Raw genomic sequence first — 15,876 nt, forward strand, 5'->3', positions numbered from 1 at the left:
GTTTCTGCAAACACGGGCTCCTCTGTTTAGTGCCTGGGGTCTCTGAAAACAGGCGGCTGCTGGGCTCTGTTTACCCCGAGTGGATAAATACAGAACTTCAAGTGAGCAGACTTGATCCCCACCCTGCCTTTCAGTCCTTTAAAAAAAAAAAACCCAGTCTGACTGGGCTTCTTTCCTCACCTGGAAGCTCTGGAAGGTTCCCACCTTCCAGGCTGGATTGCATCCTGCAGAGTCAGGCTAGAGGGGCCTTGGGATGGGGAGGTCTCCTCAGATGGTCACATGCAAACCCTGTGGAACTGTCTGTGGGAGGTGTCATTCTTCAGGACTATTCTGACTATGGAGACATGAAGGCCAGAGCAGGGGTCAGGGCTTGTAGCATTCAGCCTTTTCCTCCATGTAGGTTCTATGAGTATCATGCAGTAAGGGCTGAGAGCCTGCCAGGACCCTTTCTAGTGAGCCCTTCCCAAGGAGAGGTCTTTATCAGATGGCTAGGAGTCTACAAAGTAGGCCCATTTTCTTGTGGTTGCTGTTCAGTAGCCAGTGCCTACAAAATGTATTACATAGACTCAGCAGATCTGGTGATGGTGGTGTGAAGCATGCTTAATAAAAACTCAGATCCGAAAAGCAAAGCAGCCAGCCACTGACTCTTACCTCGACCTCAGTCCTAAATGGTGACCTTGCCCCTAGGAATCTCAGAATGAGACTGAGACTGAGATCTGTCTCCTCTCATTTTATAATCCTCTCTAGTTCTGGGATTAAAGGTGTGCACCACTGGGATTAAAGGCAGGCACCGCCTGGTTTCTATGGCAACTAGTGTGGCTACTGGGATTAAAGGTGTGTGTTATTGTTGCCTGATCTGTAAGGCTGGCCAGTGTGGCTGTTTTAATTTTCTGATCCTCAGGCAAGCTTTATTTATTAAAATACAAGTGAAATGCCCCTCCAGGGGTGCACAGGGGTTTAGCTCATGCCATCAAGGATGTGCCTGCGCAAGTCTCAGGAATAGAGCTTCCCAGGTACCCTTCCTCCTGGAGGAAGCAGATGGCCTCAGAAAGTAGTGAAAGATGAGATACAAGGGTGACACAGTGTGACACCACCGTAGAGACCAAGCTGTACTCACATTCCATGCCCACCAGGTATCAGCTGTGTGGCCCTGGGTATGCCAACTAGCCTCTTCGGGCACATCTAATCCATGAGTATGAATAAGAGTTAAGTTAGTGAGCATGCAGGAAGCTGAGCTCCAGCAATGATTGTTCTGGGCCAGACTGACTCCAGACTCAAAAGGAGAAGACTAGGTACCACTAGCTCCGGAAGTCCTCCCAGTCTCTTCTTCCTTCAGCCTATTCAGGAGGAGGAAGGGGACCATGAACCATAGCCTGCCCCACAGGTTCTGTCATTGGGACAATGATCTACTCAGGTGACCTACTGTTGGTTGGATCCTGGAAAGGTCCCCTCTGTTCATTGTCCCAGAAGACTTGCAGATCTGGCTGTTGGGGACAGGTTCTAGACAGCTCTATAAAATGGCCCATTCCTGAGTTGCTGTCTCTGTAACTTCAGGAAAAAGAATTTGACAGGGACAGGGCACCTGAGAGTGAGGACTCATGAACTGGATTGGAAGGTCTGTGGTGGCCCAGGGAGAAGGAAAAGGCTCCTAGTAATTAGGTGCCCTCCAATGGGGGCTGTCCAGCACTCAGGACCGCTGCACTGGAGCCTCCTCCTACTGATCTTTAGGGGAAAGGCAGGAGCATGGCCGCAGGTCTCTTTCCTTCATTTCCTCCCCACTCACCTGTGCTTCTTCCCAGCTTGCCATCTAGACCATTACCCTTCCACTTGTAGAGATGTTTTTGTTCTTTTCTTTCTCTCCCACTTTTTTTCGGGGGGGGGAGGGGGGCTGGGTTTTATGTAGCCCAGGCTAGCCTCAAACAAACCATACATGACCTTAAGCTCTTACTGGTTGCAGCCCAGCTCTGCCTTTACAAGTAGCTACTGGCATGTGCCTGACTCCCTAGAGAAGGCAGCTGTAGGCCAGCTCTCACATGTGTGGTGCAGGCCCTCTGGGAAGACACTACTAGCGAGGAGCTCAGCTCCCTTGGGTCCTCTTATCCAGCAGCCTGCTGGCAGCCATGCCCTCAGTCCCAGGAGTGACTTGGCTTCAGTTTACATTTTCAGAGCTGTTTCAGGTGTGTGTGTGCACATAAGATGTCTGGACAGCATGTGCCCTGTATGTCAGTCATGGGCGTGACCTCTAGACCTCTTTGTGAACTTGTGCAGTGTGTATGCACACCCCCATGGTCTTGGCTCTGTCGGTGGTGCATGTTCCCTCATGTGTATGGGAATGGGAGTGTGTGTCCCTGTCTCCATGTGAGGCACATTTCCAACTGTATGGCCACATATGTAGAACAGGGTGGTCCCTTTAAAGAGCCCAGTCATGAATGGCTTGCTATGCCCTCTGTTTGTGTGTGGGGTGTGGATTTGTTTAAGGATAATGACATTGTGGGGAAGATTGCATGTGGGCAGTTGTGGGAAACACCAGTATGCACCCTCTATAGCCTGGTGCAGCCCTGAGGGGGGTGGCCCAATGGTGGCCTGGGCCAGCTGTGGCCTGTCCTGTTGGTTGCCATCCAGGGAGACTGACCTGTTGTTTCATGACTTGTTAGCATACTGCTAGAGTAATGAACTTGGCACTATGAGGTGACTCCTGCTGTCCTTGTCCTCTGTTCCCCTGCTGTGGTTGCTCAGAGTGCTTCCTGGACTGCGAGCACCCATCTCCGCAGCCATTCATGTGTGCCTGATCACCTCTGACTCCCATACTTCTCTTACCTTCCCCTCTTCCTTAGTGGACACTGGGGAACAGCAGTGGTCCAGAGTGCAATCTGTCTGGGAATGACGTGGGTAGTGATGGTCTGGAGGGATCTTGGAGCTTCCTCTCTGGGCCTCCCTTCAGTTGAAGTCTATTAGATGGTGTTCCCCAGGCCCCGTCCTTGCTGACCCTGTTGGCCAGGGGTCACTTAGGGATTCTCATGTAGGTCTCGGCTGGGTGGTTGTCACTTGGACCCCAGTGTGGCAGCTGAGGCATCTGGAGTGAGCAATTGGCTCTCCCGTCACACTGACCTGCCTTAGCTGCAGGGCTGACCTGGACAGCGTGTTGTGTTCTCAGTGGCTGTGTGTGAGTGCGTGTGACACCCTGGTCTCCCCAGCCCAAGGCAGAATTATGGTGTGATCTAGTAGTTAGGCACAGCTAGGGTGGGCCCCCAAGTCCCTCATCAGAGGCCTCAGGAGTAAACCTCAGATGACAGATGGCAGGGGGTGACCTGGGGGGGGGAGCAGCCCCTCACTCCTATTGTCCCACTGCATACCCTGGACGCTGCTCTCCCACCGAGAAGAAGGCTAGCGCCTTGTCTTATTCTCTCTGAAAAGGAAAAATGAAACATCTGGATCCCTGGGCTGGTGGCAGGAAGCAGCATGTCAGCCCCATCCTGGGGCTTTGTGGACCGCTGGCCTCAGTGGGAACTTCCGGCCTCCTGGGGGCCAGTGTACTGCAACTTCGGTGGCCAAGACAGGGCTCCTTGGGATGGGGCAGGAAGCCTGGCCCCTGTGGGTGGGCTCTGAGCTGTTTGCCTGTCCTGCACATCCCAACCTCTCTGCAACCCCAGGGCTGTGCCATCTGTGGTAGTCAGAGCTGAGGGACTAAGGAGACAGAAACTTAAACTAACCAACTTACCACAGTGCTGTTCCTGGAACTTTCTCAGAACTGTGCCTCACTATTATGGTGAACAGGGTTTTAGGTTGGTCTCTCTTGTTATGAAGATACTGGCTTGGAACTGGCAGGTGTCCTTTCTGAGGTTCTCAGCCCACCAGCCACTGACTGCTGTCCTTCTTCCTTGTAGGTCACAGTCACCACCATTGGCTACGGGGATAAGGTACCCCAGACGTGGGTCGGGAAGACCATCGCCTCCTGTTTCTCTGTCTTCGCCATATCCTTCTTTGCACTCCCAGCGGTGGGTGCCCAAGGGGACCCTATCCTCTGTTTCCCCTGCATCCTTGCCCCAACTCCTGAGCCTCCCTTGAAGTAGAATGAGAGGCAGCCTGTCGTGACCCTTGACAGAAGCAGTAAGGTCCAGGGGAGCAGACTGGGCAGAACCTGTAGGCCTGCTCTGCAGCTGGGAGTGACTCTATTTCATGACCTTTCTAGAAACCATAGACCTATGCCTACACATGTGTGCTATGTTGGACACACACTGGTTACTTGTATATATGTGTCATTGTAGGTGTCTCTTATACATGTTGTGTGTATATACTGTACATGTGTTGAATTTATAAGTATCTGTGTTGCATTTGAATAGCATATTTACCATATGTTCTGTGTACATGTGTTCATATATGTATCTCTGATTTAATGTGTGTCATGTGTACACGTATATTTGCTCATATGTTCCATGTCTATATAGTATCTGTTGCATGAGTCTCTACAGCACATGGGAGATAATGTGTGTTCATGTGTCTGTCGTATGTGCATATAGGCATAAGTTATAACATGGTGTATGTCTCCTGCATGGCCCCCTATTGCTAAGGTAACACTCTTTCTCTGTCACTGCTCTTCTTGGCTACCCTGGCTGCAGTAGCCGTGGGCTTCTGGCTGAGCACAGGCTCAAACTCCTGCTCCCCTGGGGCATCTGCTGTCTCCTACCCACCTCCTGGTGGTGGCTGCCTTGCCACAGCCCTGGGCACTGTGCATGCCTGGTCTCCAGGTGCCTTTTGCTCCTCTTGCTCTTCCTTGGGGCCTTTGTCCTTTGTTGAGTATTGGCCAGCATGACCCATGTGACAATAGATACCTTGTGTCCCTTACCAGGGGATACTTGGCTCTGGGTTTGCCCTGAAGGTCCAACAGAAGCAGAGGCAGAAGCACTTCAACCGGCAGATCCCAGCCGCGGCATCCCTCATCCAGGTATGTGCTGTGCCCGGTGGGTGTTAGTGCTATGTGCTTGGGCAGTGAAGCCCCTCCAGCCATGCCTACTGCCTGAGAGGAATGGGTCCTTTTGCTGTGGCTCCTCCCATGGTAAGGTGGCTCTCTGGGAAAATACCCATTATTGGGATGGCAGGATGGGCACAAAAATGCAGGACCATTACTTCCTATACTATTCCCATTGACGGCCATACTTGCAGGATTGCATGAGGCCTGACCATAGCCACTCAGCCAGTCTGTACTCTGCCAGTCAGCCTGTGTGGACAGGGACAAGTCAGAGAGAGGAGGCCTAGTGGACCAGGACCCAGCTTTTACGGTGACCAGTGGCCATTTGTGGGAATAGTAAGTACAATAGTCAGACAGCACGGGCCACTTCTCAGAAGGTTGGGAGTTAGTGACAGCAGAGCCTGAGATCAAGGAGCAAGAAGGCTCTAAACATAACTGAAGAAATGGTGGGCTTTGCTACTGTTCTCTAGGCCCTTAGGAACACTCCAGAGACCTGGACTGCCCTTCAATGGTAAAGAGAACCGTTGCAAACTGGGTCTCTGGTTTTTATTGCTAACCGAGCTGAGGTCAGGTGAGGACTCCGAGCACGGGTGCTCTACATGACCAACATAGCCTGGGTGTGGACATAACAATCTAACCAGAGTAGTGGCTATAACCACTGTGTGAACCCCTCTAGTTCAAGTGGAGCTGCCCACATAGGGTGTGCGTGAAACATGCAACCCCTGGAAGGGCCTCTAAACTGTCCCGGGTCATAGGTATCCCTGCCTGGGTTTGGTGTCTGTGCTAGATCCCTGTCACCGAGTGGGGCTGTCTTCCCAGAAACTTTGCCAGCACGTAGAACTTTGAACCAGTTTTGCTTTCTTATGCCCATAGGGCTTCTAGTGACAAAGCCATTGTGATATGTCCCCATAAGAGGTTCTGGCATGTGTTTCTTCCTCTTCTTGCTGCCTTGGTTCCCTCAGGCCCCTCCAGGGTCTTCTGCAGGTCACCTTGCTGTAATGACTAAGGGAAGGGATTGTCCCTCTAGAATGCTGGCCAAGAGATTCATTTGTAGTCATCAGAGGCTCCTCATAGTCACAGGCTAGCACTTGAAGCCTCGAGGAGGCCTCACCTCATGCTGGTCCCTGCTGGTGTTCCACACCCTGCTGGTGTTCACACAGGCCTGGGCAACCCTTTTCCACTATCTTTCTCTAGGTAAACCTGAGTGTCTAACTCTGCCTTAGCTGATGTGTCTGAGGTTTGCTCGAGGCCACTCTTCAGGAGGGATTCAGGTCACAGGCAAAGATCTTGTTAGCATCTGAGTTATGACTGATAGTTGACGCATAAGGCAGCTCCCTTCCTAGCCCTAGAGGGTCAGGTCCTGCTGCCAGGGAAGGGGCCTGGGGCTCTTGGAAGAGCTCAAGGTTTTCCAAGAGGTACCACTGAATGGCTGGATCAATGACTCCTCTTTCCTCTCCCCTCTATTTGGTATCAGACTGCATGGAGGTGCTATGCTGCTGAGAACCCTGACTCATCCACCTGGAAGATCTATGTCCGGAAGCCTACCCGGAGCCACCCTCTGCTGTCCCCTAGCCCCAAGCCTAAGAAGTCTGTCATGGTAAGCAATCTTACCAGTCACCAGAATGGGGATTGAGTGTTAGCAGCTCAGGAAGCTGGAGAGGCTGAGTGTAAAACCCTAGTATTGCCATTGAGGGCAGCGCTCATTGGGGTCCCACCACCATTCAGAGGAAGTCTGACCTGATCCCTGCTGTCCTCATGTCCTCTGCCCTTGGAGCCATATTGGACTGGCCATGCCAAGACCAGGATAGGTCTAAAGAGAGTACTTCTGAAATAGGATGGGCTGGCTCCATTAACTGCTAGAAGAAAGCTCTTGAGAGGATCCTGGTGCTGGTTTTCCTTGTTGGGTAAAGCAGGCAGAGGGGAAGGTAGGAGCTCTAGATCACAGAGGAGGGAGGTTCCAGCAGCTGTGGGCAGGAGACCTGTCATCTACCTGGAGCACTGAGGAAAAGGTTGGAGCTCTTCCTCTTGCTGGCCCTCACTTCACTTTCCTTGAAGAGACAATCTTCCCAGCTTCCAATTGTCATTGGACACTTGAGCTTGCTCTTCCCTTTGCCTGGATGTTCTCCCTGGCTTCACACAACCTGCTCCCCTACTTTATCCAGGAGACCCCTTTGCTTGTTTTGGTTTGATTTTTTTTCCCAGACAGGGTTTTCTAATGTGCCCTTGGCTGTCCTGAAATTTGTTCTGTAGACCAGGCTATTCTCGAACTGACAAAGATCTGGCTGCCTCTGCCTCCCGAGTGCTGGAATTAAAGGTGTGTGCCACCACCGCCCAGCCAGGAGACCTCTTTAAAGAGGCTCCAGTGCTCCTAGTGTATCTCCCACCATTTACTTTGCTGCCTTGGCCTTCAGCCATACTATTGTCCTATTTTTATTTTTTTGGTCTGTCTGCCTTTCTTAGGCTAAGGCTCACAGAGGGCCACTCTGGGCCAAGTCACACCCTGATCCCTCCAGCAACATCAGCACACTGAAACCTCACTCCATCAATGTTTGAGGGTGCTAGAGCTCAGCCTCTGACCCAAGTTCCCTCAAGGGTACATAGCTCAAGGCTGGACTCAGGACTCTCCAGGTGCTGTGGGGCTGGTTGACGATCTGGCAGATGGTGCTCAGGAGCTGCCATTCATCATGTGAACATTTTAGGTAAAGAAGAAGAAGTTCAAGCTGGACAAGGATAATGGGATGAGTCCTGGAGAGAAAATATTCAATGTCCCTCACATCACATATGATCCTCCAGAGGATCGGAGGCCAGACCATTTCTCCCCTGATGGCTATGACAGCTCAGGTAAGCAAGCACACATGTGTGCAGGGCCAGGGCCCTCAGTGCTGACCCTGTAGCAGCGTCAGTCTGGCTTGGGGAGTTTCCATGCCACCCCCAGTCCTCTCCTGGCACTCTCTCCATAAGGACCCTTTGCACACACAGTCTCTGCCTAACTTGGGAGCCCAAACATAGCTTTGAGGTCTCTGCTACAGGAGGATGGAAGGCAGAGTAGACCTGGAAGTTTCTGGAAGCTTTGATGCCGTGTTCCCCTTGCCTTTCCAAAGGAAGTACAGTCTTCTGAGAGGAGGCCTACAACTGCCTTTGACGTTGGGGGTCAGCATGGCCTGACCTTGCCACAAAAGGGAAGGTGGCACATATGTCCTATTCACTGGACCTCTCTTTTTCAGCACCCAAGTTTCTGTATTTGAAAAATGGCTAGGGTGACCTCTTAGAGATTTGCCCACTGACAGGGAAGTCCCGAGGTGAGGGTGGTAGAGATGAGGCCTCTGCAGGCTCTGGAGAGTCAGTGAATGGTTGCTGAAATCATGGGAACATATGGAATTGGGGTCAGCACCTTGATGGACAGACACTTCTTAAAGCCCTAGGTTTATATCTGCTCTCACCAGAGCTGTTCCTCTATATTCATCCCACTGTGGGGCTTGGATGAGGCCTGGCTCATGGGACCTGGTTATTAGACTGCAGGCCTGTCCAAGCTTTGGATGCTGGGTCCCAGTTCAAGTTTTGCCTTTGTTAAGCCACAGCAAGGCTCTGCAACACTTGAGAAGGGAACGTGGAGAGGTCAGGCATATTTTCCAGGCCATAGAGTGGGAATGTGGCATGCCTCCAGATATGCCTCTGGGTCACCAGATACAGGGCAGATAGGCTGTGAGCACTCTTGGCACATCCTTCCTTTGGTCTGGAGACCCCTTTATTGGGGACCACAGCAGGAGCACCAGGTATCCACTGACCAGAGAGACTTCTCTGGAGGTACATGTACTGTTTCTGTTATCACGGTATATTGTTGAGTACTTTCCCATGAGACACGGCTGTATGAGTCTAGGATTCTCACATTCCTGGCCCCAAATACAAAGTGGAGACTTTGAATTTGCAGCATAACCCTTGGGAGACAGCATAGGTGGCTGTGGAAGGAACCCAGTTCTCCCTGCAGCTCTCATTATCTCTCTGAAAACTTCAGTACCCAGCTCACAGTGAATGACTGAATTCTCTAGCAGCTGTCTGTAACTTGATTTGAATGGTTCTGGCCTTTTTCCTCCTCTGAGTCAGTGTGGGTATTGAGATAATGATCTGTCACTGGGACTGGGATGTGGCTATACTTACCACATTTTTTTTTCTCAGCATCTCCTGGGAAATCCCTTACACTGTCCTGCTGACTGATTCCTCTCAGGACTATATACTGAGGCAAATGGTTCAGCTATTCCAGTGTCCACAGGTTCTGCATCCTCTGACTCAATCAGTTAGCAGGTTATTACATGGCAGTTGTTTTTCTAAAGAGTCTGGAGATGTCATACGGATGTGCAAGAAAGTTCTATGTAAATGCTTTCCTATTTTATCTAAGGGACCCAAGTATTCATGAATTGGGAGAGTCCAAGTACCACTTTCTGAAAGACAGGGAGGAGAGACCTCACAAACATTCCTAAAGTCCCTGCCCAAGATGCAGTCCTAAGTGGAGGGGACATCTGACTGAAAGTACAAAGAAATGATAGTTGGGCCTCAGCACTTGAGGTTGGGGAGAATCCTCGTCCTATTGGAGAGCTGGAAGGTTGAGCCAAAGGTATAGGTGTTCACCTCACTTCCTCTTTGACTATTTGCTCACCCTAGCAATGATAGAAAACCCAGGGCCTAGTGCTGGCTCCTGTGGGCCTGGTTTCTGCAGTCAGAATCTACCCTCTCATTCAGGATTATTCCTGCTTACCTTCAACGAGTCCCAGGCTCCAAGGGAAGGCTTCATTTGAGTGTCCTGTTGGGGACTGGACATCCAGTTTCAGTATCTGGGCTGCCAAGAGTTATGCCAAGCCTTATGTGCTATATGGTCAGGCAGGAAATAGGCACTGACATTGCATCCTTGGTAGGATGGGAGCTAAGGATCCAGACCGACAATGTGTATCCAACACTGTCTCCTGTGTTGATGCTATGCCCCTCTGTTATTCTGTCATTTAGGCTTCTCAGATTTCTTCCCAATGCCTGGCACCTGCTAGAATGTGTTGGTACTAAGTAGAATGTTCCAGAAACTTGCAGCTTGTTGGCAGTTGTAAGGACAGTTTTAGGTATAGCAGAGGGTGGCCAACAATATTGTTCTTCATCCTTCTTCTCACAGGTGTTAGGGCCCCAGCCCACCAAGTTCAGTTTGTCTGGGGGCAGCAGACCTGTGGCTTGTGTCATTGTTCCCACTACTACATCTTGGCAGGAGGGTGGGAAGTGTTTGAGAAAGAGGCTGTAGCTGTTCTATGCTCCTGAAGACTACCCTAGGCATCCCGTCTGTCAGGACCCAGCCTGGGCCCCACTCTACTGAGCGCCAAGCTGCTACGTCCTCATCAGATGGCATGGGGATTTGGCTCAGGGCTGGCCACATATCCATGAGCCCCTGGGACATATTCCCCGCCTGCCCACTGGAGCGGGCACAAAGGGCAATTGTGCCAACAAATGCCCAGTGCCCCTGCAGCTCTGCTTCAGGGGTAGGATCATTGTCTCAATGCAAATAGGGGCTTTCTGCTAATGCTAATGGGCAGGTTGGGCGTGAGCGGAGGCGGCAGGGATGCAGCCCTGTGCCTGCCCAGGAGAAGCATCACTCGATGTTTTCTGAATACGGGGCAGCAGTGTCCCTGCCGTCCATTCAGCCTGCTTAGTGTTATGAAGTCCGCAGTGATGTCTGTGGCATGTTAATGAGGTACACGAGCGGAGAAAGCAGCACTGCTTGTGGAATGCTCCCACACCGCGCTGTCTCTTTCTATTAATGAGATAAGTCAGCCTAGACCAGAGCCTCCAGATTTTGGAGACTGAGCTACTGGTCTGGTCCCTCTAAGGACCCAGGGCAACCCCTACCCCACGGGTTACCTGTTATACCCAAGTCTCCTTATCTAAGAGGCTCTTAGGAATCTTGGACACTCTGGCATGGAGACGGGGTGCTAATCCCAGTGGGGGAGGGATATCACTGGGAAAGCCCCAGAGTGTCTGCTCCCACGAGGCAGATCCCAAGCAGTCACACTGACTTTTAGTGCCAGGCCAAACCAAGACTTGGACCTCATCTGTGTGTGAGAACTAGGAAGCCATAATCTTGTCCTAGCATAGGACACATACCTGTTCATGGTGTGCAAAAATCCACATGCAGACAGTCCTTTCAGTGTATGCTGAAGGTAGAAGTGGGCTGCAGTGCTATCCCAACCAAAATGGCTGGACAGAGACCCAGAATCATTCAGGGACCTCCCAAGGATACACACATATCCTAAGAAAACTCTTCTAGGCTCACCTATGGGATGTGTGCAGGTATAGTGGACTTGGAGTGGTGGAAGCAGGTAAGGGAAAGGATCTCTTCCCAGTCTACCCTGCAGTGAAAATGGGGGTGTGCCCCCTTAAAGAGATGCACTGTGAAAAGCAGGCAGGAGTCTGCTCCTCTCCCAGAAGGCCCACCTCTCTTACCAGGAGACAGGAGTAATGCCAACAGCTTAGAGAGGACACAGGGAACTATCTAGGTCTGATAGGCATTGCCCTTCACTCTGGAGGACTCAAGCCACATGCCACTAGCATTTAAAAGAGATTGATATCCAGGTCCAAGGAGAAGGTGCAGAGCAAGGCCCAGGGCCCTAGATCATGGAGAAGCCCAACATTGGTGACCTGACTACTGCTGCCCTTAGGAATCCTGAGTACTCACCTGTGGCCTTAGTGGACAGCTAACATACTGGTGCATTTATGCAGAGATCCTGCTGTGGGTGGGGCTTGATTGTTCCCACAAATGTAGTAGGTCTTCCAAGGTGTGTCAAGCAGTAGCTCTGACTCCCAGGAGTTCACAAAGCTGTCAGTGACAGAGGCATTTTCTGGGTGCACTCCGCTACTCCAGCCTGTGTGTGAATTTCTATGGCTCCCATAGAGTCACATTTTAAAAACTTTTATGATCTCTATATCATGCGGACCCATCTTTCGAGCCTCAGGAGACCTGGGTGTGTTCTAGGTGCTGTCACGCTGCCTGCCCCCACAATACACACCTCTAGGCTGCTGTTGCCCAGTGTTTTAGTTTTGCCTATTCAAACAATCCTCTGCATTACTTGTTCACATCACTGCTGGTGTCAACCACTGAGGCTTGCTCACAGATTTAACTAGACTTCTTTCTTCTGGGAGTCTAGGCTTCCCCCAGGGATGGTCTTGGTGAGCATTCAGCTGCAGCTGGATTATATCTTTTTATTGTTTCTTGCTCCTGGATGATGGTTCAGTTGGGAAAATTGCATACAGACATCTCTTTGTACATGACCTTTTCACCCCTGATGACTCTGAAAATTCTGAGTTTAGTTATACAAATATGATGTATCAAAGTGGTGGATCATTTTTTTTCAATCATGGGGTATGGTACTAACTCTTGAATCTGAGGTCGTATATCTTGCATCAGGCGAGCAAAGTGGCTCCCATATCTACTAGAAACTGTTGTGTACATATGTATTGTGTGAGGGCCAGTGGACAACTTTGGGTGTCATTCTCAGAAACACCATCTCCTTCTCAGAGATGGAGTCTCTCATTAATGAGCTCTAGTTTATTAATCAGGCTAGACTGGCTGCTCAGTGAGCCCCAGAAATCCTCCTGTCTCTGCCTCCACACTGCTGGGATTGCAAGCACATGTCACCATATCATACAGTTTTGTGGGAATCAAACCAAGGTCTTCATGCTTGTGAACCAAACACTTTCATACTGAGCTATCTTCCAAGTCCCCTTCTTTTTTTTTTATTTAAGTCAAAATTTTACTCATTGAGATATTTTAATGCACTTTTTTTTCTGTTCTCAATGGATTTGAGTTTTTTTATTTATTTTTTATTTTTTAAATTTATTTATTTATTAAAGATTTCTGTCTCTTCCCCTCCACCGCCTCCCATTTTTCCCTTCCCCTCCCCCAATTAAGTCCCCCCCCCTCAGCCCGAAGAGCAATCAGGGTTCCCTGCCCTGTGGGAAGTCCAAGGAACCCCCACCTCCATCCCACCTGGACCATCTCACCTTGTCCCCGGCTGCCTCATGTCTTTCTTAGGCTACTCATAGTATGTTTGTACTTGCTGCCGTTCCTAACTGCAGGAATGTCTCATCCACTGCCTTACCCATCTAATGAAATAGTCATTTTAGTTACTGTATATTTCCTCATTTCTGTATATTCTCATGTGGACCTTTAAATCAGCCTTGGTTTTAGCACCTAATACCTCTCTCATATTTCATTTTACAACTTTTCATTTTGAAGTCACATGAACATGTTTATTTTTTCAGCCTCTATTGATAAATTCAACATCTGCAGATCCTGGAGTCTAATTTCATGTAGTGTAGACTCTTGTTTATAGTACCTTTTGTCTGTGGGGTATCTGGGGAAGAGCACATATCTGGGGGAGGTGCTATATCTTCTCTCATATAGGACAGCTCAGGAAAGCCATGCAAGGTCTTCAGGGCCTCAGCTTTGGGCTAGGTTTTCTAGAGAGTTCATGTACTGGAGTGGAGGCTCATCTCTTGGAGAGCAGGTCTCTGTCATGCAGGTCAAGCAGGGCCCTTTGCTTTTATACATCAGGAAGAATAGAGCAAGACCGGTGAATTTCCTTCATTCCCCTACCTACCAATGTGTGGGCTTATTTATTTGCTTTGTTTTTGTATGTTTCCCTTGAATCTTCTCTTTTGATAATAGGTCTCTCTAAGGCCTAGTTTTACACTGGGGAGGAGTCCCACTTATCACTTCTTGCCTTATGAAGATTCCAGATTCACTTTCTTTCTTTAGGGGCCATCAGAGTCCACATGTGGCTACTCAGGTAGGCTGAGAGCCAGGCCTCCTGGTTCAGGCTGAATGTGTTCTGTCCTGCCGCACCTGCTCTCCTGTCAGTTCTCAGGCTGATTTCAGAGCCTCTTTTACAGAGGAGCGCAGAGGTATGTGCAAGGCAGCCATTCTGTTTCCACAAACTTGTCTAGGGACTTCTTGCAGGGAGCAAATTTTAGGTCTGCTTGCTGCTTAACACAGACGCTTTCTCTTTGTGTCAGAGAACGCTCTCTCCACATAGGCCAGAGCTCATCCGCAGCAGATTTACAAACCTACTTCAATTCTTTGGGTTGTCTTGACTGTGGGAAGGTCCTGGAATCTGTAACAGGCACCCATGTTACTATGAAGCAGGTGGTTTATAGATTAGCCTTGGGAAACTCCCAGTGTGAGGTCAGTGCCAGCTGCAGAGCGGTTCTTCTGTGTCTTCTCAGTCTTCCCACTTTGCTGCATCAGAGCCACCAGGGTGGGAGAGCAAGACCTGATGTAGGACAATTGTAGGCGTATAGCGCCTCTGCCACCTGCACAGGTGTTCTGGGTCTCAGGTGCGATAGTAGCTCAGGACTTTGGCTGGACTTGATCAAAACTTCTAATGACCCTCCCAGTTGTCACAAATGACCCGCAGCAGCCTCCATATACTGAGGAAGTTGATCAGGACTTTGGGGTAGAGAACCTACCTCACTGATGGGATGTAGGCTATGGAGGGGCCAGTAAGAAGGCTGATCATAGTTTCTTAGGTATATTTTGAGCCTGGATCAGAACCTTCTCATCAGCACTGCATCTGGCTTCTCATTTCTATTCCCAGTGTCCTGATGACTCCCCCTCTCTTTGGTACTGCCACTGATAACACAGCCCTATCATCCTGCATTTTTACCTCCTTTTTTTGTCACCTCAAGTCTAGTCTTCATGATGGATGAATAGATGAATCAGTGGGCCCACCTTGGAAGGAATTGTGAACTGGTAATGGCTGTTGTATACCTAGAAGGGTCATGTGACTTACAAGAGCCTGGTTTCCCCGCATCTTTCCAGCAGTGCCTTACTTAGCCATTTCTGTCTTGTCCCATAGCTGGACTTTCCCACCCGGTACATCTGCCTAATCATCTTCACACTGCAGCCTGTATCTTTAAGAAAATACATCTACTTTGAAGTTTTAAGAGATAGAGTTTTCTGCTCATATTCACTGTAAAACATGAATACAGAGAAGATGATAAAGAAAAAAACAGCTTTTGTCTTATTGCTGCTAGGTTTTGGACAACTGTCCTCTCCCTGGCTACACCCCAGCTTTGATGACTGTCATCCCTGGGTTGGGTCCACATTGAATGCTCAGTTTTAATCCTGCTTTTATCTACTTACTGTGACATGAGCATTAATGCCTGTCATTTTAAATTCTTTTGAAACTGGTTTGTGTTGTTTCTAGGCAAATATTTATGCCAATAATTTTGTGGTGTTCACCTGCTACACAGAGTCTGAAAGCTAGCTTGGCTCTGATGGGAAAGAGCTCCACAAGCTTTAAACTTTTTATTTTGTTGGAATTGGGTTCATCACTTTACTCTTCTGAACAGTGATGCTTCTGGCATTTAAACTTATTCTCCGAAAGAGGAAATACAGTCCCAGATTTGTGACTATTTAGAAAAATAATGATAAAAATATTCCACATCAGATCCTATGATGTATGTATGAGGTATGTATCTATTACTAGTGTTATATATTTTAATACCTCTATTGCTGGAGATGCTGTAGTTAGACATAAAGGTCAAACTAAATGCAGATCCAAACAATACTTTCAATCAAGTTGACTTAACTAACCCTGGTAGAACGTTCCTCCCAACAACAGCAGAATAAACATGGCTGCCAGCTACAAAGAGAGCACATGCCAAGACAGATCATATTCTGAGCTGTGAAAAAATTTCACAAACTTAAAATTAGTCAAGTCATATGTCCTTTGACTACAATAAAATTAAATTAAAATCAATTAAAAAGATGGCATATTCTGAAATATATGGAAAGCAAAGAATGTGTCTCTATATAACACAGGGAGAGAGAGGAAATCTAAGGAAAAAAGACAGACAGACTGTTTTGAATCAATTGAAAG

At 49.1% G+C, this 15,876-nt stretch overlaps 1 protein-coding gene across 1 annotated transcript in view; it reads left to right on the forward strand.

The window, feature by feature from the left end:
* Kcnq1 (potassium voltage-gated channel subfamily Q member 1) overlaps nt 1-15,876 on the forward strand; it is a 320,601-nt gene that overhangs the window by 84,928 nt on the left and 219,797 nt on the right. Inside the window, exons 7-10 of the mRNA XM_075972864.1 lie at nt 3,885-3,995; nt 4,847-4,942; nt 6,441-6,563; nt 7,666-7,807. Coding sequence (XP_075828979.1) covers nt 3,885-3,995; nt 4,847-4,942; nt 6,441-6,563; nt 7,666-7,807 — 472 coding nt within the window. The remainder of the gene's footprint in view (nt 1-3,884; nt 3,996-4,846; nt 4,943-6,440; nt 6,564-7,665; nt 7,808-15,876) is intronic.

Source organism: Microtus pennsylvanicus, chromosome 5, assembly GCF_037038515.1.
Source record: "Microtus pennsylvanicus isolate mMicPen1 chromosome 5, mMicPen1.hap1, whole genome shotgun sequence".
NCBI lineage: Eukaryota > Metazoa > Chordata > Mammalia > Rodentia > Cricetidae > Microtus > Microtus pennsylvanicus.